Source organism: Pseudorca crassidens, chromosome 18 (assembly GCF_039906515.1).
Source record: "Pseudorca crassidens isolate mPseCra1 chromosome 18, mPseCra1.hap1, whole genome shotgun sequence".
In the NCBI taxonomy this organism is placed as follows: Eukaryota; Metazoa; Chordata; class Mammalia; order Artiodactyla; family Delphinidae; genus Pseudorca; species Pseudorca crassidens.
In genome coordinates, this window is record NC_090313.1 from 72,668,436 (window position 1) to 72,694,480 (window position 26,045).

Consider the following 26,045-nt stretch of genomic DNA (forward strand, 5'->3'; position numbering starts at 1 on the left):
AAAAAATTTCAGAGGAAGGAACACTCCCAAACTCATTCTATGAGGCCACCATCACCCTGATACCAAAACCAGACAAGGATACTACAAAAAAAGAAAATTACAGACCAATATCACTGATGAATATAGATGCAAAAATCCTCAACAAAATACTAGCAAACAGAATCCAACAACACATTAAAAGGATCATACACCATGATCAAGTGGGATTTATCCCAGGGATGCAGGGATTCTTCAATATACACAAATCAATCAATGTGATACACCAGATTAACAAATTGAAGAATAAAAACCATATGATCATCTCAATAGATGCATAAAAAGCTTTTGACAAAATTCAACACCCATTTATGATAAAAACTCTCCAAAAAGTGGGCATAGAGGGAACCTACCTCAACATAATAACATAGTAAAGGCTATATATGACAAACCCACAGGCCATATATGACAAACATCATTCTCAATGTTGAAAAACTGAAAGCACTCTAAGATCAGGAACAAGACAAGGATGTCCACTCTCACCACTATTATTTAACATAGTTTTGCAAGTCCTAGCCGTGGCAATCAGAGAAGAAAAAGAAATAAAAGGAATACAAATTGGGAAAGAAGAAGTAAAACTGTCACTGTTTGCAGATGACATGATACTATACATAGAGAACCCTAAAAATGCTACCAGAAAAGTACTAGAGCTAATCAATGAATTTGGTAAAGTAGCAGGATGCAAAATTAATGTGCAGAAACTCATGGACACCAAGGGGGGAACGTGGCGGGGGGGTGGGCGGGTGTTGTGATGAATTGGGCGATTGGGATTGACATGTATACACTGATGTGTATAAAACTGATGACTAATAAGGACCTGCTGTATAAAAGAATAAATAATATAAAATTTAAAAAAAAAAGGAGACAACCAAGAGCTAGAGCTAGGCTGAATGATAAGGTTCAGGCAAAAGACTGATGATAGTTGGGGGGTACAGAAGGCTGAGGGAAGGGGAAATGAGTGAAGGTGGTCAAAAGGTACAAACTTCCAGTTATAAGATAAATAAGTTTTGGGGAATCTAATGTACAGCATGGTAACTATAGTTAACAATACTGTATTGTATTTTTGAAGGTTGCTGAGAGTAAACCTTAAAAGTTCTCATCACAAGGAAAAAAATTGCAACTATGTGAGGTGATGGATGTCAACTAAACCTATTGTGATCATTTTGCAATATAAACATATATCAAATCATTATGTTGTACACCTTAAGCTAATACCATGTTATATGTCCATTATATCTCAATAAAACTAGAAAAAAATGGGAAAAAAACCCTATTTATAGAACAGTTTTTTTCAAGAGGTTAAAAACAAAGAACAGATGTTTCTGGAAAGCATAGAAACATGGACTTTTTGGGATAGGATGTGTGTGTGTCGGCAGGGGGCAGTGAGTTTTGCAGGAGGTTAGAAAGAGAATCAAAAGAGCCATCAGGGTACACCACAAGAGAAAGAATTTCAGAATCATTATCTGTGTTGAAACACTGCTCTTTTTGAAATATAATAATGAAGGTACATAATTAACTCACGTCAAGTACATTGATCCGGTCTTGACAATCTGCTCTGAAAAAGGGAACATATTAAAGCACTCATTCACATCCTTTGGCACGTTAAAATAAGCCGCGGCCACTGGCCTCGTGAGAACCTTTGAAGTGTTCAACGTTTAAAATGCCTTCATTATTTGGCAGGTTTAAAATACAAAAGGACCACAACAACACTCTCCTGTCTTAGAAGACAATCACTTTTTAAATGCATTTGTCAGTGGTGATCAGACAATATTTTTAAGAGGGAAAACGGATTCTACCAAGCCTTTCATTTCACTTTGAGGGTTCCAGAGACGTCTCATCTAAATAAATACTGTGCCTGTATCTATTAGCTCTTGCTGTATTAATCTCAGTGGCATGCAATGGGAAGCACTTATTTCTCACTCACACTTTGTGGGTCCCTAGGGAGGGTCAGCTAGGGTAGCTGTATTAGTCCATTTGGGCTGCTAAAACAAAACATCATAAACTAGGTAGTTTATAAGCAACAAACATTTATTTCTCATATTTCTGGAGGCTGGAATTCCAAGATCATGGCACAAACAGATCTGGTGTCTGGTGAGGACTTTCTGGTTCAGATGGCCATCTTTTCTCTGTGTCCTTACATGGCAGAAGGGAGCTCTGTGGGGTCTCTTTTATAAGGGCACTAATCCCAATCATGAGGGCTCTCCCTCATGACCTAATCACCTCCAAAGGTCCCACCTCCTAATACCATCACCTTGGGGATTAGAATTTCAACAGATGAATTTTGGGGGTACGCAAACTGACCATAGCAGTAGCTCTCATCCACATGACTCTCATCCTTCTCCTGGGACCAGTGGGCAGCCCAGACTTATGTCTGCTAACATCCCATTGGCTAAAGCAAGTCACATGACCAAGCTCACAGTCAAAGGCTGGGGAAATACCTTCCAAAGAGTGTGGAGGCAGGGAGAGATGAAGAACTGGGGACAATAATTTAGTTTACCACAGTGTCCAAAGAAAAAGGCTGTCTAATAGTGCATGTTTATAAATGTAGCATTTCTGGCTCTAGAGTGGCAGTCACTTACCTGTTCTACAATTCTGTATGTAGTATGCCTTTCTGTTTCCAGCCAGATGGGAGGCTACATTCATCGCCAGGGTGTCTGCTGCGAGGCAGTGGGTGATAGTGGCTTTTCTTGGCTGTCCTGCCCTTAGAATACCAAAACTATCTCCAAAGAAGTAACGACAGGTTTGGGAAGAGAGTCAACTAGGTGAAGCAAGGGGATATTTTAGGTGGTGAAACTATTCTGTATGGTACTATAATGATGGATATGACACTATGCTTCTGTCAAAACCCATAGAAATTTACAGCACAAAGAGTGAACTCTAATGTACATAAATTTTTTCAAAAATTCATTTAAGAGGTCAAGGATCCCGTTTGGGATTCCCGGAAGACAGCAAATGCTGAAGACGCAGCCACAACATGTCTGCAGGGATGAACACTCCAGCCCCAGACAAGGCTTTGTTAGAGGATTAACGTAAAACCAAACCACGTTCATGAGGGATCCACAACTTGAACCAACAGAAATTTATGGACTATTCTGGAACAGAGAAACTACAACAAGAGAGTCCATGCTATTAGGAGCCAATGGCACTCAGTCCATGTATGATCTCACCCCCGCCCCTTTGACCCCTTTTGTATGACTGACCCTCTGCCCTGTCCCTAGCCGACTCACAATGCTTCAGCCACTCTGCCTTCTGACTGTTTCTAGGACGTTTCAAGAAACACTTCAAGCTCCTTCCTACTTTGACGCCCTTGCCTTGCTGCTCCGCAAGCCTGGAAAGCTGTTGCTCATCTCTTCACATGGCTGGTTCTTTCCCCTCTTAACGGGTCAGCTTAAATGAGGCCTCCTCACAGGAGACCCCATCACAGCACTGCTTACACTGTGTGTGGCGCTTATATTTTGTAATTATACTGTTCATTTTGACTTGTTTTTGATCTGTCCCTTCTTCTAGAATGTAAGCTCCATGTATGTTTTTTCACTACAAATATATTCCCATGACCTACAACACTGCCACACAGCAGGTGTTCGATAAATATTTATTGAATGAAGGATGACTCATTTTTTAATATTTGGTTTAAGATCCCAATGGAATATGGACCATGATTTGGAGAGTGTTGTGAGGACAGGAAGTCCCACTATATATACTAAACTAAGAGAGAATCCACATGAAATTACTGGTTGGCCACAGCTACAGTCCCCAGTGCTCCAAGAAAGACATAAACAGCAAAAAAGAAAAATGGGGAATTAAGTAAATGCAAATAAAATACAAACCCAGCATGAATGGCAACATGAATATCAATTAAAATGTAATTTAAGGTCAAAATCATTAACGGGGTCAAAGAGGAATAACATGTAATGGGAAAAAAATTAATTAATGAAGAAGCTCTGTATAAGTCATAAGCATTGATAAACAACATAGTAGCCAAAAATATGTAGCAAAAATCCCAGAAATACAAGGAGACATTGATGAAAACACTTTTGTTGTGGAATGTTTCAAATATTATTGCCTCAGAATTTGACAGGTCAAATATGCAATTAAGGCAAAGGTAGGAGGGGCTTGAAAAATACAATAAACTGCACATTTTTTTCTTCTGATATTCATCTAATACACAAATTAATCTTGGCATAAAAATTTTTTTGCTAATTTTCCCAAAGCAGAGATTTGTTTTTTAACTTTCAAATAGGAAATCAATAATAAAAAGGTTTTTTTAATCCCGTAATTATTGAAAAATTAAGAAACCTCTTCCACATAATTCTTGGTTCAAAGAGGAAATCAGAATTGAAGACACAAATTAAGCATCCAAAAGAGAATAAGAAAAAAAGTTATATCAAAAGCTATTGGGGCTTTCCTGGTGGCACAGTGGTTAAGAATCCGCCTGCCAATGCAGGGGACACGGGTTCGAGCCCTGGTCCGAGAAGATCCCACATGCCGCGGAGCAACTAAGCCCGTGCGCCACAACTACTGAGCCTGCGCTCCAGAGCCCGTGAGCCACAACTACTAAGCCCACGTGCCTAGAGCTTGTGCTCTGCAACAAGAGAAGCCTCGGCAATGACAAGCCCGCACACCGCAATGAAAAGTAGCCCCTGCTCGCCACAACTAGAGAAAGCTTGCGTGCAGCAACGAAGACCCAATGCAGCCAAAAATAAATAAATTAATAAATTAATTAAAACACACACACACACACACACACACAAACAAAATAACACAAAGTCATGATGAAATTATATTTAGAACAATTTGGATCTTATTTTTCCTTGATTATTGAGAAAATAACCTAGTTATGTTCAGATTTTCTTCATTTGAACTATTTTCCTTTTTAATCCGTCCCTTTGTCAACATCACAGTAAGAGTAAATAAAGCGATCAAGAACCTGTCGGTCTGAAAATTATGAAGAAAAACAGGATGAAAATTTCCATTTAACTATTTAAGTGCTAAATAGAGAAATTCTAGGAAGGAGGCAAATATCTGATAATAGTACTCTAAATATAAAATCAATGAGACCAAAATAATCAAAGGATAGTATGTCTAATAGCTAAAAAGACACAATTATGTTAATTATTGATTAAAAAGAGCAAATAATATTCAAGGGATCAGCAAGACTTCCTGGAAAGAGCATGGATTTCGGAATGAAATAAACTTAGGTTTCAGTTCTGTGCTGGCAAATACATCTGTCCTCTCCATTTATTCATTTCCTCATCTTTGAATACAGGTAATGATACTTACCTAGTGCAGGTGAATGGACAAGGAATGCTATGTGTGAAGCACCTAGACAGGGCTTGGCCTGGGTGATGTGATGATAAACAAAACAATAGAGACTATTGTTCCAAAAGTTTCATCCAAGCCAGCGTTGCTTTTCTGCCCAGCAGGGTTGGGAAGCTTTGCAATCTTTGAGTGATAACTGATCATGGGAGGCCCTTCAACTCTCTGGCCTCCATTTCCTCATCTAGAAATTGAAGGAGTCTTTTCTGGTTCTGAACATCTATGGTCCCCTAATCCTAATTACATATTTTTTAATTGTACTTTGTGAAGCTGTAAAGCTTTGTCACTTCTAGCACTTGCCATCTCTGCAGCCAAAACTAAGAGAAAGGAAGAATGCGAGTGATAACGTGTTTTCCTATTCAGTGTCCATGTTGTCATGCTCAGTGTTACAAATGCCAGCTGAGGGCTGGATATCAGGTGTGTGGGGGGGCGGGGGGTGTTCCTGGTTTACTCTCCAGTTATGTGATTTTTGTCTAAAGCGCTACTTGATCCCAACTCCATGCAAGGAATAAATCACTGTCTCAGACGAACACCAGATTATCCTCTTACCCAGGAACTCGGAGGTGGCTTGGTCAATGGAACTTTTAAAAACTTTTCTGTTGTAAACAACAGCAATTGGGGTCATAAAAGAACACTCAAGTAAAATCATTGCTAAATGTAAAAGATGCTTGAAGGATGTGCTGTGTGGATAAACTTCCAGGGGATAACTGACAAGTCTAATTTGATTCCCGAGGAACTTTTTTTTAAATTTTGGTTGTTTAATAGCAACTAAATCCTTCCTTTCATTTTATGTGGGGGGCATGTCCCCCAATCCCAACAACTGTCCCTCCCAGGCAGAGGATGTACTCATTTCACGGCACAAGCAGTTATTTCTCTTCTAAGACATCATCCTCATTCCCTGGGTTTGAGGCTAAGTGCCCCAGAGTCCTAGTTTTGATTCCATTCAGGGGTCACTGACATTCTCTATGACTATTATCAAGGTCACCCACCAGGGCCCTATGTGTTGAGGAATCTTGGAGCGAGAACAGTCTATGAAGTTGTTTTAAAAGCTACAGGTGTGAGGGCTTCCCTGGTGGCGCTGTGGTTGAGAGTCCGCCTGCCAATGCAGGGGACGTGGGTTCGTGCCCCGGTCCGGGAAGATCCCACATGCTGCGGAGCGGCTGGGCCCGTGAGCCATAGCTGCTGAGCCTGCGCGTCCGGAGCCTGTGCTCCGCAACGGGAGAGGCCACAACAGTGAGAGGCCCACGTACCGCAAAAAAAAAAAAAAAAAAAAAAGCTACAGGTGTACTTACCTAGACCCTGAGAAGCAATGGGTAGGCTTGAGTAACATCCATATTTGAAACTAAAATCCTGAAGCTCAGGAATTTTAGCTGGAATTTGGTAATTCCATCGAGATTCAGTGTCTGCTGGTCGGGGAAGTAAGTTTTTCCATTCCAGAAACATCTGAGAATGTTGCTTAATCTTTTGAGCTGGGGTACAAATGAAAGGCAATAATTACTCCTTGTAGGCTATTTCTAATTAGCCTCATATTTTCATTTCATTCTGCTTCTGTCAGTAACTTCCAATTTATCACACTAAAACACACTCTTCTTGCATTTAGAGGTATGGTCAATGTACTTTTTAGGGACATTTCCACCAGGAAATAATTTTCTGCTTTATCAGGCACAGGAAGTACAAGTTCAAATGATTAGCAGTAGTTTCTGAGTATATTGTACATCAGTTAGGAGTGCTCATTTGTTTCTGCTCCGTGGACTCAGGAAGCACGTCTCACTCCAGTAGCCTGTCTAGTCCCTGGGGCAGAGGTTAGGGTGCAGAGTGAGAGATTTTAGTTAGGGCTACGGTTGCCATATAAAACATAGGGTGCCAGTTAAATTTGGGGGGGGCCACACCATGTGACTTGCAGGATCTTAGCTCCCCAACCAGGGATCAAACCCATGCCCCCTGCAATGGGAGCACACAGCCCTAACTACTGGACTACCAGGGAATTCCTGGATGCCAGTTAAATTTGAATTTCAGATAAACAATGAATAATTTCTTCGTGTAAGTATGTATAGGTACTCATTTTTTACCTGTTATACACCATTATTCAAATTTAACTGGGCACCCTGTATTTTTATTTGCTAAACCTGGCAACCTTAGATAGGGCAGTGCATATCATCCCCATTATCTGGAAAAGAACCACTCAAAGGAAAAGAACCTTACCGATGGAGGGTTAGGTAAGATCATTGTCATTAGTGAAACGTAGCACTATTATTTTTGGAAATAACTCTGCTAACAAATACTCGTTAAACATATGATCCTTAAATACCTCTGAAGCACTGACTAAAACCAGGTTCCACAAGCACTACCAGATTAACTGAGGAGAGAATCACAAGTCATTTCACCTGGAGCGAGTTCATCCCTAATTCTTGCTACAAAATGTTGGTTCAGAGGCACATCATACAACACCAACTTTAATTGGGACGTAGATATTAAAAACATGAATATCACCTAATAAGGACCTACTGTATAGCACAGGGAACTCTACTCAATACTCTGTAATGGACTATGTGGGAAAAGAATCTAAAAAAGAGTGGATGTATGTATACATATAACCGATTCACATTGCTGCACACCTGAAACTAACACAACATTGTAAATCAAGTATACGCCAATAAAAATTTTTTAAAAATAAATAAAATGAAGAGAAAAAATTCAAATCGTGGAAATATGGACAAAATCAGTTACTTGTGATAGGAGATGAAAAAGAGCTTAGAAATAAAGATCAAAGTCTTCTCTGAAAAAATAAAATAAGTGATACTAGAAAAAATAAAGTATTCATAACCCTAAAAAAAAAAAGCCACAAATATCATGAGCAATGTCACAACAGTGCTAATTACTATTAACACTAACCTCTATTCTTTTTCCAAAATAGTTTTTCAATAGGTCTTTTCAAAATAAATTCAAATGTACATTGTATGTCAAACAATATGTGATGTCACCTACTGGTACTCGAGAGCATTTTAATATTGATTTTTAAAAATTGATCTCTGTCCAGACCAGCACAGTGGGAAAGGGTTTCACTACATGGTGCCTCTTAGTTTAGATGACTCAGGGAGAGAGGCCATGGGTACTCAATGGCCCTCATAATGACCTCATAAACCACCCGAGGAGAAGGCAAGGTTATAAAGAGAGAAGCAAACTCTCGGGCTCAAACAGCAGGACATTCCTTAAGCTATTTTGGAAAATCATCTGGTATCGTTCCCAGTAAGCAGCATCTATAAGTTGGTTTTTGTAAATTACTAATGGCTTTATTAATAAATAAATTCCCATTGAAATACTTGATACAGATGTCTATCCTTCTCCCCTAGCTGACACTCAAAAGCAAATGTTTTCAGTTCCTATATGGATTCTGTGCCAAGGTTAAAGGTAATTAAGTCATTGTTCTACCTCAAGACAATCTCAAACCAGTGTGATCAGAAAGAGATATACAGGATACATGGATATGGAATGTGATATCTTGCAACCATAACACTTGGAACTGTGGTTCTCACATGGAGATAATGCATCAGAAATACCTAGGAAGGTTATTCCAAAATATACCTGCTGAACCTTATCCCAGACATTGAGACTTTCTAGAAGTGGGACCCAGGCACTTATATTGTGAACAAGCTTCTCATAAGAATCACTCACTCAGAGCTGTGGATAAGGTGCTACAGAAGCCCAGAGGGAGTGTGACAGGCTCTGTTACCGGAAGAGAAGGAAGACAAGAATCAAAAAGGCACACACAGCAAAAGGCATGTTTTGAAAATGGGTCAACACTGAAGCAAAAGATGCACAGAGTGTTCATGAAATGCGGTCTAGTTGGTGCGAGTGAGGAACGCAGGGAAGCGGGGACTGGCTGAAGGTGAAGCAGGAGAGGAAAGTTAGGAGCCACGTTGAGAAGGGTCTTGAGGGGCTGGTGCATGTGGACCAGGATGGACCAGCACAGAAGGAGAGCAACTGGAGATGAAGACCCAGAAAAGACAAAAATCAGGCTCTGGATTTACTCTGAGTTCCTTTGAAGATAAAGATTAAGTCTTTTTTTAAAATTAATTTTTATTGGAGTAGAGTTGCTTTACAATGTTGTGTTAGTTCCTACTGCACAGCAAAACGAATCAGCCATACATATACATACATCCTCTCCCTTTTGGACTTCCTTCCCATTTAGGTCACCACTGAGCATTGAGTAGAGTTCCCTGTGCTATACAGCAGGTTCTCATTAGTTACCTATTTTATACACAGTATCAATAGTATATATGTGTCAATCCCAATCTCCCAATTCTTCCCATCCCTCCACTTTCCCCCTCGGTATCCATATGTTTGTTCTCCACGTCTGTGCCTTTATGTACTTAATTAAGATTAAGTCTTATTCTTCATTGATCCTTAGTACATATCACTGTAATAGACCTCAGTAAATATTTACTAAATTAATGAGTGAATAAAAGAAAAAAAAGAAGTGTAATTGCTGTGTATTAGCAATTAATCTGAACCACACTCTAGTTACTGCCTATGTGATATATGCTTAAAGTACCTATTAGTTCTTAGTTCTTCTTGACTAATGGTTTTATTGTCTGTATAAAATTTCATGTTAATGAGCTCCTTCGGCATTATTAAGAGAAGTTCCTGATACAAAAGGACCTGACCAAGGTCACATATTGTATAGTATGATTCCACATATAAAATATCTAGAGACAGAAAGCAGATTGGTAGTTGCTAGAGACTAGGGGAGAGGGAAACAGGGAATAATTTCTTAATGGGTACAGGGTTTCCTCTTGAGATTATGAAAATATTTTGAAATGAGGCAGAGGTGGTGGTTGTAGAACATTATGAATGTACTAATAGCCAGTGATCTGTTCACATTAAAATGGTTAATTCCACGCTACGTGAATTTCACTTCAATTAAAAAAAAAACTTTCAGGGACTTCCCTGGTGGCGCAGTGGTTGAGAGTCCGCCTGCCAGGGCAGGGGAAGCCAGTTCGAGCCCTGGTCCAGGTGGATCCCACATGCCGTGGAGCAACTAAGCCCGTGCGCCACCACTACTGGGCCTGTGCTCTGGAGCCCGTGAGCCACAGCTACTGGGCCTGCGTGCCACAACTGCTGGGGCCCATGTGCCTGGAGCCTGTGCTCCGCAACTGGGGAGGCCACTGCGGTGAGAGGCCCGCACACAGTGGCGAAGACCCAGCGCAGCCAAAAATAAATAAATTTATTAAAATAAATGTTTCTTATGTAAGGGGATAAGGAAGTAGGAGTTAGAAATAAATGTGAGAAGGTGAGCAGAAAATAGTCTAAGAAGGACCACAGCTTAGATGATGAAGGATCTTTGGGATATATCCAAACTCTCATTCTTACGGATTATTGATAGAATATCACGTTCAAAAGATATGTAGATATTATCTTACTTGACTGGGGTAATAAGATTTGTGGTTCTTGATTCCTCTTGAGGTTCCAATGTTGATCAAATCTTCTTTAGAATATGATTTCCAAACATACTCATCATTGTACTGTGTCTGGTTGGGAACAGGATAACTAAGTGAATATGTATATCCTAATCTTCTGGTACTTTTCTGACTGTGAGAAAAGGGTGGAAACTAGAGTAAGGGATTAAATACCAAATTTCACAAGAGTACACATGTCAAATAATTTTTGAAAGATTGGCTGCCTTAAGACTTGATGCCAGAAATAATTTAATTTCTAGGTTTCCCTGAAAAGAAACAATCCTGTATATTATTATGGCCCTTAACAAAAGTAAGAGTGTCCTAAATTTAAAAGAATAATCTGAAATACATTAATTTTTTACTTAATTTTTTTAAAGAGATGAGTACTCTTCTGTGTAAACAGTACTTGAGTATAACTAAATACTTGGTGAAGGAAAGTTTCTTTATGTAAAAAGTATTCCAGTTAATAAAAGGAAAAATATAAGAATTAGGATACCACTGGCTTGCAAGTCCCTAATGAAATAACGCATCTAGGCAATGATCAGCAGTTGCCACTCTGGATATACGTGCCCAACACCACCTATTAAATACTTTTGTGAAAATACCCAACCTGAATCAGATGAAGTCTTTGGAATATTAGATTACAGGAAATACATGAAAAGAAGGATAGTTTTAAATGACACTATGGGGATGGAGTCAGAAAAATCCAGAACAAATCATCTGTTTCTTCAACAAAGAAATTCTCAGAAAATAAAAGTGGAGGAACCTGTAGATTAAATGAAGTAAGAGAATACAATGCAGAGACCTTGTCTGGATTCAATTTCTAACCAACTGTTTGTTTTTTTTTTAATTATGAGACAACTGGGGAAAATTTGATCGCTTATTGGCTATTTGATATTAAGGAATTGCTTTTTTAGGTGAGATAATGGTATCGTTACGTATTTTTAAAGCATCCTTATCTTTCAAGAGATACATAAAAATATACTTTGACTTATGATGTAATGCCTGGAATTTGCTTCAACATTAGCCAGTGGGAAGGCTAAGTGGAGGATATACATTAAAAATGTCCATGTGTTGTTGATTATTATAGCTGGATAATAGCTAGGGATTTATTGTATATTCCTTTGTGTGTGTCTAAAATATTTCATATTGACTTTTTTTAAAAAAGAGGGCTGGGTAAGATTCAGGTTACGTCTGTAAGAAACCAAACATCTGGAAAGTGGGATACATCTGGACGCTGCACTATTTCACTTGTCATTCAGATGTACAGATTCAAGCATGACTGTGGTCCTAAATCAAACTGAAGTCATCGAAGGTGCATGAAGACCTTTCCAAAGGGATCACAGCACAAATTGCTTTAAAGGAATAGATTTTCACATCCATATTTCTCAGTATATTCTTTCTTAACATGTATCTGCCTGAGACACAAAGCTGCATATCTAGTGGGTCTTTTCCTTCCCGCATCCTTTTCTCCCTTCCCCACTTCACCATAGGATCTTACTAAGGTGCATTACACCTCAGGGTGTTAGCTGCCAATGGTGAGAGGGGCGCCGGGAACTTCATAATGGTGATTCAGGGAACTCCCTTGTAACCCAAATTCCATATACTTACCTAGGGCTTGCCGTTCTAGGTCAAGAGTAAAGGGTGGGGCTATAACCAGAGCATTATGGCCTGTGCAGGGATGTTCTGAATGTAGGTACACTGTAGATTGGTGTGGCTGACAGTAATGGCTAGTTTTCCCTGTCCTAAAAATTATCAAATGTTCATCCCTCTTTAAGGAGAAGCTTCTAAGAGGAGAGCAGAGAATATAGATTGCTGAAAATGGCTCTTTCCCCTACATATTTAAAGGTAAGCATTTTTCCAGCTTTAAAAAAATCCCTAGGATATGTCACTAGCTGGAAAGAAGAGCATCTCTGTTTAGATGAAGCAGTACATGATGGCGATGCTGATTCTTTTGAATGTACCTGGAATCTTTTCTGAGACTATCAAATTTTTAAAGATTCACTGGATAAAACTGGTACATAAAAATCTTGCGATCTTTTTTTCAGATTTTGTATTCATCATTCAATAAGGTATTTAAAGCTAAGTTTTTTTTTGTTTGTTTTGTTTTGTTTTGTTTTTTTTTGGCGGTACACGGGCCTCTCACTGCTGTGGCCTCTCCTGTTGAGAAGCGCAGGCTCCAGACGCACAGGCTCAGTGGGCATGGCTTATGGGCCCAGCCGCTCCGCGGCATGTGGGATCTTCCCAGACTGGGACACGAACCCGTGTCCCCTGCATCAGCAGGCAGACTCTCAACCACTGCGCCACCAGGGAAGCCCTAAAGCTAAGTTTTTAACCCAAACATATTATGAAATATTTACTTCAATATAGCCAGTCCTCATTTTATTTGATGATGTAAAATATTTAACAATACATGAAAGTATACGCTAGCTTGTCAGACTAGTAATTTTCCATATATAACTATATACTTACCATATATAACTTTCTCTTTCATTAAATGCATAGTAAATGTTTGATTTGGTTTCCAAATAAATCAATGAAATTGTTTCTGACTTTTATGCATGATATTATTTAATTATTTTCCAAAGTCAAGCACTAGAGTTCTGCACACATGAGAACATATTTAACTAAAGAACCTCATATTTTTTTATCATACTCCTCACTTCACAGATAACTTACATATTTAGCTACATATTTCATTGCATTATTTTTGTTACTTGGATGTAATTAATCATATTAGACCTGAATCTTTCTACACTTCTCCTGTCTACTTTTAATAATCTTCCCTACAATATGCATTCTATAATTTATCAGTAGTTTTCATAATATTCCTCAAAACAAATATTAACATTTATTTAACCTAGAATTGTAGTCAGATTTTTATTTTGACAGGAAGTAAACCTAATTTCACTTGTTGGTTGGACCACAAGGACTGATTTTACCAGCTAGGTAAACATGGTGTAAATTGTATGAGTTAAATCTTCAGCTCAAAGATTTGGATAAAAATATATTTAGAGTATGCAATGACAAAAGCATTTTTATAAAAAAAAAGATTATTTTGGAAAACCTTTATTGAAATTAATGTTCCTATTTTCCAAGTCCTTTTTGAGTATATAATATTAAATAAGTTTCTTCCAAATGAAGGAGTAACAGATGTAATTTAATAGTCATTTGTTAAGACGTGCCTTTTCAGGCCATATATGACAAACCCACAGCAAACATCATTCTCAGTGGTGAAAAATTGAAAGCATTTCCTCTAAGATCAGACACAAGACAAGGATGTCCACTCTTGCCACTATCGTTCAACATAGTTTTGGAAGTCCTAGCCATGGCCATCAGAGAAGAAAAAGAAATAAAAGGAACCCAAATCAGAAAAGAAGAAGTAAAACTGTCACTGTTTGCAGACGACATGATATTATACATAGAGAATCCTAAAGGTGCCACCAGAAAACCACTAGAGCTAATCAATGAATTTGGTAAAGTAGCAGGATACAAAATTAATGCACAGAAATCTCAAAATGAAAATCAAAATTAATGCACAAAATAACATAGGAAGAACACTCTTTGACATAAATCACAGCAAAATCTTTTAGACCCACCTCTTAGAGTAATGGAAATAAAAACAAAAATAAACAAATGGGACCTAATGAAACTTAAAACTTTTGCACAGCAAAGGAAAATATAAATAAGACGAAAAGACAACGCTCAGAATGGGAGAAATATTTGCAAACAAATCAACAGACAAAGGATTAATCTCTGAAATATATAAACAGCTCATGCAGCTCAATAATAAAAAAAACAAACAACCCAATCAAAAAAATGGGCAGAAGACCTAAACAGACACTTCTCCAAAGAAGATATACAGATGGCCAAGAGGCACATGAAAAGCTGCTCAACATCACTAATTATTAGAGAAATGCAAACCAAAACTACAGTGAGTGATGATGCCCAGTTAGAATGAACATCATCAGAAAATCTACAAACAACAAATGCTGGAGAGGGTGTGGAGAAAAGGGGACCCTCTTGCACTGTTGGTGGAAATGTAAATTGATACAGCCACTATGGAGAACAGTATGCAGGTTCCTTAAAAAACTAAAAACAGAATTACCATATGACCCAGCAATCCCACTACTGGGCATATACCCTGAGAAAACCATAATTCAAAAAGACACATGCACCCCAATGTTCATTGCAGCACTATTTACAATAGCCAGGTCATGGATGCAACCTATATGCCCGTCGACAGACGAATGGATAAAGAAGATGTGGTACATATATACAATGGAATATTACTCAGCCATAAAAAGGAATGAAATTGGGTCATTTGTAGAGACGTGGATGGATCTAGAGACTGTCATATAGAGTGAAGTAAGTCAGAAAGAGAAAAATAAATATCATATATTAACACATATATGTGGAATCTAGATAAATGGTACAGATGAACCGGTTTGCAGGGCAGAAATTGAGACACAGATGTAGAGACCAGATGTACGGACACCAAGGGGGGAAGTGGCGGGGGGGGGAGAGCTTGGTGGTGGTGGGATGAATTGGGAGATTGGGATTGACATGTATACACCAATATGTATAAAACTGATAACTAATAAGAACATGTCTAAAAAAATAAAATAAAATATTTTAATAAAAATTTTATATAAAAATACAATAAAATAAAAATAAAATTCAAATATAAAAAAGAGACAGGCCTTTTCAGTATACTTCTCAGAAAAACGAGATAGGGAATAACTCAATAACTGGATGACAAATCATCTAATTATTTGCTTTCAATGAAACTGAAGGAGTACACAACCAAGCTGTCAGCCAATCAATCATTAAAAAATCACCTTGTGATTTTTGGCGTATAACCATAAAGAGTTCAGAGTGTCGAATGACAATGCTACACTAAAACTCCTTTCATTCACATCTACTTAATTATGAGAACAAGGTTTCTCAACACTAGCATTTATAAATTGAAAAAAAAAAAGCAGGAAAAATTGATGCTGAATGTGGTCTCATTCCCAACATAATAACACTCAAATCTGGAAACATAAAGTAATTGAAAACAAAACAGCCCCATTTATCTCATCAAGATGCAATTCCAAAAAATTTACTTTTTCTGTTTAGTAATTATTAACACTTGTAATGTGTTTATTGCTTTGACCAATTCTGTACTAAAAATAATTGTGATAACTCAATACTTAGGGTCCTATAACATGTTTAAAAATTAATGTCAATTAATATACTGAAATAGTTGCAAAGAGGTATAATGGAGTGATCAATAAATTGCTTTCAAACACAAAATATATTAGAGCAGCGTAAAATTCTATGGAGGAAGCAGACTGGGAGTAAGAGCTCAAGAAGGAAAGAGAATGAAATAAATGATCTGTTAAAGAAGAGCTTGTTTGTATATATTTTTTAAAAAGGGTCAGAGTGAGTATCAATTTGCTAAGGTGGTTAGATTACCCACTGGTTACATGTAAAGAAATGATTTAATGGTCTTGTTTTAAAATGTCAATATTTAGGATGGGCTGGAAGTTTTATCTTTTACAGCTATTTAAATTTATAATAAGAACTTTTCTGTGGACTTTAAAAATATGTGAATTTGAAGACCACTGACCTAGACTCCATAAGTACCCATTTGGTTTTGGCTTTCATCCCAAATGTTTCTTCTTCAGACAACTGTTACTGTTTGGGAAGCTGGCATAACCCTTACTGTCAGATGGTAAACCTCCCAGTAGGGGATATAACGTGACTCAGTGGGATAGCCGGTAACTCGGAAATTAGGAGTCTTGCAGACCTGCACTTTTTGGAAGTCTGTCGTATACTATGCTGGGGAAAAATGAATGAAAATTTGGGGGGTAACTTCTTCGTGCTATAGTCACTGGATTAATGCTTTCAGTTTGTCCTCAGAACAACCACCTTATGCAGCAGTCATCATTCCCACTTTGCCAACCATAAAACTGAGCTGTAGCTGGCTGGTTACTTGCCTAAGGGAGCAGAGGAAATAAGGGGTAATGAGAGCAGGGAGCTGAGGCTGGAACCCATTTCTGCCTGACTGCACCACAGTCTGGACAGTACTCCATTTGACTTCTCGACAATGTGAACTTTTAAGGTGAAAAGATCCTCTATTTTGGAAGTAATTTACAGAGTGAACACAGACAAGGGAAGGTCCTCCATGCTAATTTCCCACCTACCACTGATGCAATGAAAGACAGGGCTTTCGCAGCCCCACCCTCTCTCACCCACCAATGAGCTTAGAGAGGCGGCTGATGGACAGAAATTCCCACCACCCTCGGTTCAGGTGGAATTGAGGGAGGAGTTGCAAGCAAACATTGCTTTAGGAAGCAATAGTTGGAGGAGTGAAGGTAAGGGTAAGGGGACTGTGGCCTTGTTCCAGCTTCCAAGACTAGTATTGGGTGGAAGTGCTAACAATTACTCACTTATCCAGTCATTCAGTTGTCATTGCCTGCCTACTGTATACCAGGTAATGAACTCAATTCATGCTCCATGTTTAGGTAGCACAGTTCTCTTAACTGTATACTGGCTCTGTTGTAAAGCATGATACACAGTGGCTTTATGAAAGATCCATGTGTTAATTTTCTCAATTTTCCTGTAGGAGCTTGGGAGACTCTTTGAAGGGGAAACCCCCTCTGATGCTTGGAGGAGACCTGTGCGTGCAGTGGGTCTTATCTGAGTTCATTTTCTACAAGCCTTCTCTGATTACTCTCTATTGGTTTTGGACTCTGAATAATAGAAGAAAGGTGAACAAATTCAAGCATGTATATCAATCTGATTTGAATTGGAATGTACCGAATTAAAGCAGGCACTGCTCCTGTCTTAGGTGTGAACGCAGTCTTCGTCATGGTGGCGTAGGAATCCCGATCGGTATCACCTGCTAAAAGCACAATAAAACAGTTTTAAATGTGGCAAGCCAGCATATTTTGATCAAATGTTGTTTTAATAATTAAAATAATTTTGCAAGAGACAAACATTTTGGGTGGTAATGCAGAGTGTAAAGGAGTGAAGGCCAACTTGTGAGCTCCACTAGGGTAGAGGGGAAGCTCAATTTAATTATGAGTTCCCCCCCTAGATAAAAATAGGTCTATTGTTTTTCTTGAGAACTCACATATACTATTTTAAAGAATTCGAGCAATACATAAAAATATAAAGAAAAGAGTTCATTTGAAATTCTATCATCTTAGGATGTTCACTATCGCTGTTTTATTGCCTGACTTTTCATGCATCACATTAGATATACCGGTAAATGCATGAACTGATTTTACACAAAGAGGGTCATAGTTTCCATGTCAGGTTCTCTCCTGGACCCCTTGTCGTGGCTCCCTCCTGGCCCTGCTTGTAATCACCCTCCTCCCAGGTAGCCCATGTCAACAATTGTGCCTGTTTCTTTCCAGACTTTTATAACTGCTACTATAATCATATACAGATTGATATATACGTACATCAATACATTATCACATTGGGTTCTAGTCCTATTTTGTTTTACAAAAACAGGCTCATCTTACACAAAGTGTCCTCTTCTACCTGTCACTTAACGGCGCTGTATGGGAAGCCCCTCTGACTCGTCTGGTGCAGCTGTAATTAATTCTTTGTAACGACTGTGCAAGATTCCGCGGCATAGCTGTTCTTTAAAGCTGTGAGAGTGAGTGAGCTCAGCAAGGGAGGGAGTGGCATTAGAGGAGGTGACGTCCAAAGGCTGAAGCCCGGGGCCCCCCAGTGTCAAGAGGCTGGGGAGATGAGGGGAAGCCGGTGAAGGAGGCTGAGAAGCTCAGTGAGCGAGGTGAGTGGAGACCCAGGAGGCTGTGGTGTCCTGATGGCCGAAGGAAAAACATGATTCCAGGAGGAGGGAGGGACACCTACAACGGCAAATGCTGCTGGCGGGCCCAGAGGGTGAGGATGGAGAATTCACCAGTATGCAGACACGAGGACTGATCTGCCCCAACCTCCCCTTGTGAACGGAGGTACCACCAGATTACTTGGGAATATATTTTTAAAATTTAATTCGATCATTCTCTCTTTCTTCATATCTAGGCAGTTACCTGTGGCTTTTTAGATTTCACTAGCACCTGGGTGAAATGATCCCTTCCATGTTCGAAGCAAAGCCGTCTGGGGTCCATCACCTCACCTCTCACACCGCACCCACCTCACTGCCTGCCTTTTCTCCCGTTCACGCATCCTGAATACAATTGCCGTAAAGCATCTTTCTCAAAGGTGTCTTCAATTTCCAAATAGTCTGAAAACCTATATGCCACTGCCTACATATAAAAAAGAAACATTTAGTTTTTGCCATCTGTGTACTTCTCCCCATCTCTCCCATCTCTCCATCTCTGCCATCCAGGGCTTGTTTCTCATCGAACAGGTCCTTGAATCCAGCCAGGCAGCTGCATCTGCCCCTCTGTAACTATTCACCCGCCGCCTTCACACCGGGTGAGCTTCACCTCCACCTGAGGCTTCCCCGGGCTAACTAAAGCCTTAGCCCCTGCCTGTCACGCTCTGTCCTTCTGTTCACAGGCTCCTAGCTGGTGTCTACGCTCTGATCCCATTATACTAGAAATGACATTATCCTTTGATTCTTCTTCTTTAGTGGGAACCACTTTATACTTTAAAGCATTTTATTCCAACAGCAGAATTAATGTTCTTTGTTAAGAGAATTTCAAGCACGGACAAGTAGGTGGGGAGAAATTGTGAGGCTGTGTTGCTCTTAAAATAAACTATCACTTCACCTGATTTGAAGCTGAGTTTGACTCTTAGAAGGATCTAGAAGGATCTTCTGCACAGAGACTGTCTTTTTCCGAAGCAAGCAACACCAATCTAGGCCTGATCACTCTGCAGATGCAAGTAGGATTTGAGATGAAGAACACCCTAGATTATCCGGTGGGCCCTAAATGCAATTTCAGTGTCCTCAGAAGGAAGGCAGAGGGAGGTTGGCCACGGAAGAGGAGGAGGTGATGTGACCATGGAGGCCGAGACTGAAGTGATGGGCCACAGGTCAAGAATACTGACAGGGCTTCAGGGCTTCCCTGGTGGTGCAGTGGTTGAGAGTCCGCCTGCCGAGGCAGAGGACACGGGTTCGTGCCCCGGTCTGGGAGGATCCTACATGCCGCGGAGCGGCTGGGCCCGTGAGCCATGGCCGCTGAGCCTGCGCGTCCGGAGCCTGTGCTCCGCAACGGGAGAGGCCACAACAGTGAGAGGCCCACGTACCGAAAAAAAAGAAAAAGAATGCCGACAGCCACCAGAAGCTGGAAGACGCAAGGACGGATTCTCCCCAAGAGCCACCAGAGGGAGGGCAGCCATGCCAATAGCTTGATACCAGGCTTCTGGCCTCCAAAATGTGAAAAAAATAAATTTCTATTGTTTTCAGCCACCAGTTTGTGGAAATTTATGGCGGTCCTTGGAAGGAATACAGCACTTAAGAGCCCAGTCGATAGTAATAGTTCGATAGCAATTCGTCCATAGGCGTCATCAGCCTCATCCTATTTTGAGACCAGAGCTGGACAGTGACACATTAGGCCCACCTTTTAGAGGGTGACCCTTCCATCAGTGGAGGATGGAGTAGCACAGAGTGGCTGTTAGAGACTCAGGACCGGAGGTGAAGGGGCAAACTCCCCCAGGGGAAGGGACACTTTGGAGGCAGAATCAGTGACACCTGGAGATGACATGGAGGTGTCAGTGAAGCTGCCCTCCCCTCTCCTTTAAGCAGATGGGACCCTCCTTACTGAGCTTCCAAGTCTAGGAAGACAGTATAGTTTTGTACGTGTTGCGTTTGAGGCCCTTCTGTGCCATCCAAGTGCATCTGGTAGACAGATGGATATTTTGGTCTGAGATCTAGGAAGAGCATCTGAGTTAGAGATAAAGATGAGAGAGCCGTTGATTGGCACCTTTATGTAGACTAGAAGCCCTGTGGCAGGATATGGCCACTCACATAGGGGATGTAAACCAAGAAGGAGAAAACCTGGAGGACGCCAACATTCCCAGACAAGAGGGGGGAGAGCAGACAGTGAAAGAAACCAAGACAGGGTGGCTAGAAATGGAGGACGAGACTCAGGGGAGTGGGGCGGGGGGCCGGGGGGGGCGTTCCTGGGGAGGGCTCCAGCTCCTCTGCCTGGACACCATAGAGAAACTCGTGTTGTAAATATTTTTGTATTAATTATTTTCATTTGCTCTTCGTAATTTACAAAGGGATGAATGGGATGAAAGTATGCATTTCATTCATTCTCCTGGGGCTACAATTCTAGGGAATTTGCAGTTGAACAATCCCCGCTGCTCTGTAGCCACCAGGGAACCACAATTACCCAGCTAGAGGGCTGCGATGGGTTATTATTGCCATGAGAAAGACCAGGATGGAGCTGACTACACAGTAATCATGCCAGTAGCACCACAGCTAGAGTGGCTCTCCCTCCACTGACACAAACAGCTGAGTTAGTACACCAGCTGCATTCGCATGCAGAATTAGTATTAAAAGCACTGCCTCTGTTAGATACAAAATCCCTTTGAAAGAAAAATCAGCGAAGTTTAGAAGCGACAGCTGAATGCCATAGTTCCCAGCCTCTGCTACAGCCGCGGGGGTGGGGGTGGGGGACGCTGCAGATCCTCTTGGGGGTCGCTTCTCTGCATTCTGCAGCCCCTCCCCGCCCTCTTTCTGCGCTGTTTCCCAGATCCTGCCGGGGATCAGGGCCCCCGCTGGGTCTGCTCTCTTCAGAGCTCCCGACCTCTGTTGCTTCTTTGTCTTTGTCTTTGTTCTCCAGACTCTAGGCCTTCCTTTTGCTTGTCCCCTCCTGGACATTTCATGGGGTGTTTAAACTCCGAGCTGTTTAGGGAGGGCTTTGACAGAAGGTATGGCGAAGGGCTGGAAAGGGGCAAGGTCGTGAACACCCTTTCATTTTCCCTGACTCCCAGCCTCTCCTTAAATTGAGTCCCACTCGTAAGGGGGAGGCACACACCCTTGAAGACCCGAGCGGCCTTCGCTCCAGGCACCGCGTCTCCAAGGGAGAGCCCGTCCCCGCCCCCCGCCGGCTGGCAAGGTCCGCAGTCTTACTTGGCAGGATCTTGTGGCCGCATTGAGAAGGACACGGAGCCTCGGGCCCAGGCTCTGCCATTCTTGCTAGAAGAGGCCGTCGCTGGGCCTCTCGCACCAGCCGGGCTGGGTGCTGCGCGGCTGCTTTGCGACGCTTCGCCATGGAGACGCGGGGAGGTTCCCGGCGGCTCAGCCCCCGGCAGACGAGGTGCAGGGCGCTTCACCGGGCCGGCTGGGGGACCCGGTCTGAAAGTAAAAAGATGTGTTTCTAGTAATATGATGGATACCTTACTTTCGTGTATTTGTCTAGTTCATGCAATGAGCTTTCCCGAGAACTGTCTTATATATATTTGGGGAGAGGAGCAAAAGGGGCCGAAGAGAAAGTAATATTGTCAGATTTTCAACTGCAAATTGCCAGCTATGCACAGTTTTCAGCTTAAGCGAATGAAGGCGAAGTCGTCAGGGATCTTGCAGGATCCGAGCAAGAGGAATTAAAAATCACAAGTAATCTTGCGTTACGTGGAACTAGAACCAGAGTTTCTGAGATAGTTTCATGCCATCAAACTGGTCATCTCTGCACAGGAATTAGGAGCCGGCAGGGAGGTGAAAGAAAAGTGCGCTTGGAAAGAGGAGTGAGTAGGGACGTGTGTGACACCTTTCTTCTCACCGGGCCATGTTCCTGGCACCAAAAATCGTTTTTGTGACGGTCAGTGTCATCATTCTTCTGTCCCCACAGGTTCAACTGGGTCTCTCACCCCCATGTATGTGGAGGGTCTTTTATATTATTTGACAGCTACCTGGTCATTTGGCACATAGGTGCTTAGTGATATTGAATGTCTCCTGGCTAGGACACAGCTATTACCCACTTGGATGCGAAGAGGAAACAGTAAGTACGCATTGGAGACTGTTGGCACCATGCTTAGAAAGCAATTTACAACCATCCCTTAACCTTTCAAGGGGTTATTCTAACATAGACCTTAAGCGAACAGTGAAGTAACAAAAGGGAATTTATCAAAGGAGACAGAATAGGCATCAAAGTAAGGATCCCATGTACCTATGCAAGGATTTCTTCAAACTGAAGAGCTCAACCAGAAGTTTCTGAGAGTCGAGTCCCATCCATGTAATGGAATGAATATAACAGATTTAGGCTCTCAAATTTATAGCGATGAATGGTGGGACACACAGACTGCTGTCGATGTTATTAGAAGGAAGGAGTCTAAATTAGGATTTAGTAGTGGAGTCTAAATTAAGAAAGTAACACCCAATAACAGATCACTGTCTGGAAATAGTAGAGCTAATTAGCATAGCATAATTTAAAAGAAATACACTTTAAAAATAGAGTAGTGAGTATATAGAATTTTTGCAGTGAATTTGTATTAATATCTTACATTTGTCTCGTCTTAGGCAAGCTGTGAAATGGCGGGGAGGGATACGCGCTGAACCGAGAGCCGGAAGATCCGTCACTTTCTACCTGAAGGCCTTGGGCGTAAAGCAGGTACTGCTCCGGGCCTCAGCTTCCTTATCTGTAAAATGAATATGTGAGTACCCCCCTCAGTGGGCTGTAACGATGAATAATTCTAATGATAATTTATAAATCGTAAAGCCACACACACCTAAGGTATTGCTCTTTTGTCTTATTACTCTTTTGATCTTTTTTTAAAAAATTTAATTTTATTTTAAAAATTTTTAAAATTATTTATTTTATTTTTGGTTGTGTTGGGTCTTCATTTCTGCGTGCAGGCTTTCTTAGTTGTGGCAAGCTGGGGCTACTCTTCGTTGCCGTGCGCTGGCTTCTCATAACAGTGGCTTCTCTTGTTGTGGAGCACGGACTCTAGGCGCGTGGGCTTCACTAGCTGTGGCACGCGGGCTCAGTAGTTGCGGCTCACAGGCTCTAGAGAGCAGGCTCAGTGGTTGTGGCTCACGAGCTTAGATGCTCTGCGGCATGTGGGATCTCCCCAGACCAGGGCTTGAACCCGTGTCCCCTGCATTGGCAGGTGGATTCTTAACCACTGCGCCACCAGGGAAGTCCTTCATTCTTTTTTATAGCCTTTCATTTCTGCTTCTGCTTCTGCAGACGGATGGTTGATACAGGTCCATTTCATTATGAGCAGTATAGCTCTCTTCCTGCCTTTGAATTTGGGTTCCTTGAGGCAACTCCGTTTAAGGATTAAGCAGAATATTTTTCCTTTCTTCTTTCCCTCAACAAATACTGAGCACCTGAAGTGAGCTGGATGATGACATTAAGGGCAGTGCCCAGAGTATTATGGGACCTTGGGGGAGGGGGAGAGGAATTGCCTGAGCTGAGTTTTCCAAGATGCCCGGGAGGCGACCAGATGAAGAGGGAGAGGTGCCCCAAGGCCCAGAAAGGACCCAGGAGGGGGAAACAGCCTGTGTCCTCCAGAGGCCCTGTGAGCTTGGTCTTGCCATACTGGGAAGGGGGAGGGGGACAGCCAAGCAGCCCCACAGCCCCGCTGAGGAGCTCCACCTGAACATGAGGAGTGTGCACTGAGTGGGTCAGGCAACAGCGTGAGGGCTCAGGTCAGTCGTTTAAGTAAATCCTCTTTTCCAGGAGTAAGAGAAGCAAGGTTCCATTCACCTGCCAGAGTGGATCCATCACCCAGACACTAAGACCTTGAGGTTGCCAACGCTCCTGTGACAGAGTTCTGAATTGACCAAAACCAGTTGAGAGCAGCTGCATCAAATGAATTAAATGGGAACTGGTTTCCAATTCACATCATTACAAGAAATTTCTTTCTGCCACACACACGTACAGAGGGAGCGTGATATGAAGAAGTCAAGATGGGGGTGGGTGGTGGAGGGAAGAGACAGCAACAAAGGAACACTCAAATTTTTTTTTTCTTTCTTCCTTTTTTGCGGTACGTGGGCCTCTCACTGCTGTGGCCTCTCCCGTTGCAGAACACAGGCTCCAGACGCGCAGGCTCAGGGGCCATGGCTCACGGGCCCAGCCGCTCCATGGCATGTGGGATCTTCCCAGACCGGGGCACGAACCCGTGTCCCCTGCATCGGCAGGCGGACTCTCAACCACTGCGCCACCAGGGAAGCCCGAACACTCAACTTTTGCCTGTGAAGGAGAAGAGGGTCTAGTGGGGGAAGAGGGTGTGGGTCACATGGAGACTTGAAAGGAGAGAAGAATAACCAAGTTCATAGGCCAAGGGTAAGAAGCACGGAGAGAGAGAGAACTTGATGCTCCAGGAGAGAGTAGACAGGGTCCCAGCCAGGAGAAAGCAGATGTACCAGCAAGCTATCCCCAAACTGAGCGTGTCCACACCACCTGGGCATTTGAAGAGAACACGAGTTCTGAGTCAGTAAGTCGGGGGGGAAGCAAGATTCTGCTTTTCTAACAAGATCCCCAGGTGATTCGTAACGCTTGAGATGGACAGGTCTAGAGCCTTGTCCCAGGACCAGCGGCCTCGGCATCACCTGGGAACTGGTTAGAAACGCAGAAACACAGCTCTCCCTCCCTCCCCCACCGAGCTCCTGAGTCAGGATCTGCAGCTAAACCTCCAAGAGATTCCAGGGCACATTCGAGTTTGAGGACCTCTGCTCCGGGTAACGTGAGAGGAAAGGTTGTCTCCGGAACGAGAGGAAGAATGTGAAAGAGTTGATGGGAGACTTGGCCGGTGACTGTTTCCAAAAGCCCAGAAGAGGTCACGGACATTCTTCAGCAATGCCAAGTGCTTTGGATATGAATGTACTGAGTGAAGTTTTTCTGGCTTGCTTGCTGTATTTTGGCAAGACTTCCTGTTATTATGTGGTATGCAATGCTTTTATTCAAGTGTCTTCATGTAAAAAAAAAAAAATACTGTCTTTTCTCTTTGTTTTAGCTGATGGATTAACTCGTAAAACATTTTCTCCATTTCTGTGATGGACTCTGTATTATTAAGGGTTCTCTAGAGAAACAGAACCAATAGTGTGTGTGTGTGTGTGTGTGTGTGTGTGTGTGTGTGTGTGTGTGTGTGTGTGTGTGTGTGTGGAGAGAGAGAAAGAAACTTAGTTTAAGGAACTGGATCACACAATTGTGGGGACTGGCAAGTCCTAACTCTGCAAAGTAGGCCAGCAGGCCAGAGGCCCAGGGCAGCCCAGGGCAGATCCTACATTGCAGTTCAAGTCTGAAGGTCATCTGTGCAAAATTTTGTCTTGCTTAGGGGAGGTCAGACTTTTGTTCTATTCAGGCCTTCAGCTGATGG

At 41.8% G+C, this 26,045-nt stretch overlaps 1 protein-coding gene across 1 annotated transcript in view; it reads right to left on the reverse strand.

The window, feature by feature from the left end:
• TEX26 (testis expressed 26) overlaps nt 1-25,775 on the reverse strand; it is a 40,891-nt gene extending 15,116 nt beyond the window's left edge. Inside the window, exons 1-6 of the mRNA XM_067713194.1 lie at nt 23,451-25,775; nt 23,226-23,360; nt 21,859-22,083; nt 17,616-17,700; nt 10,778-10,941; nt 6,645-6,821 (exon numbers count right to left, since the gene is read on the reverse strand). Coding sequence (XP_067569295.1) covers nt 6,645-6,821; nt 10,778-10,941; nt 17,616-17,700; nt 21,859-22,000 — 568 coding nt within the window. The 5' untranslated portion in view covers nt 22,001-22,083; nt 23,226-23,360; nt 23,451-25,775. The remainder of the gene's footprint in view (nt 1-6,644; nt 6,822-10,777; nt 10,942-17,615; nt 17,701-21,858; nt 22,084-23,225; nt 23,361-23,450) is intronic.
• Between the last annotated feature and the right edge of the window lie 270 nt (nt 25,776-26,045).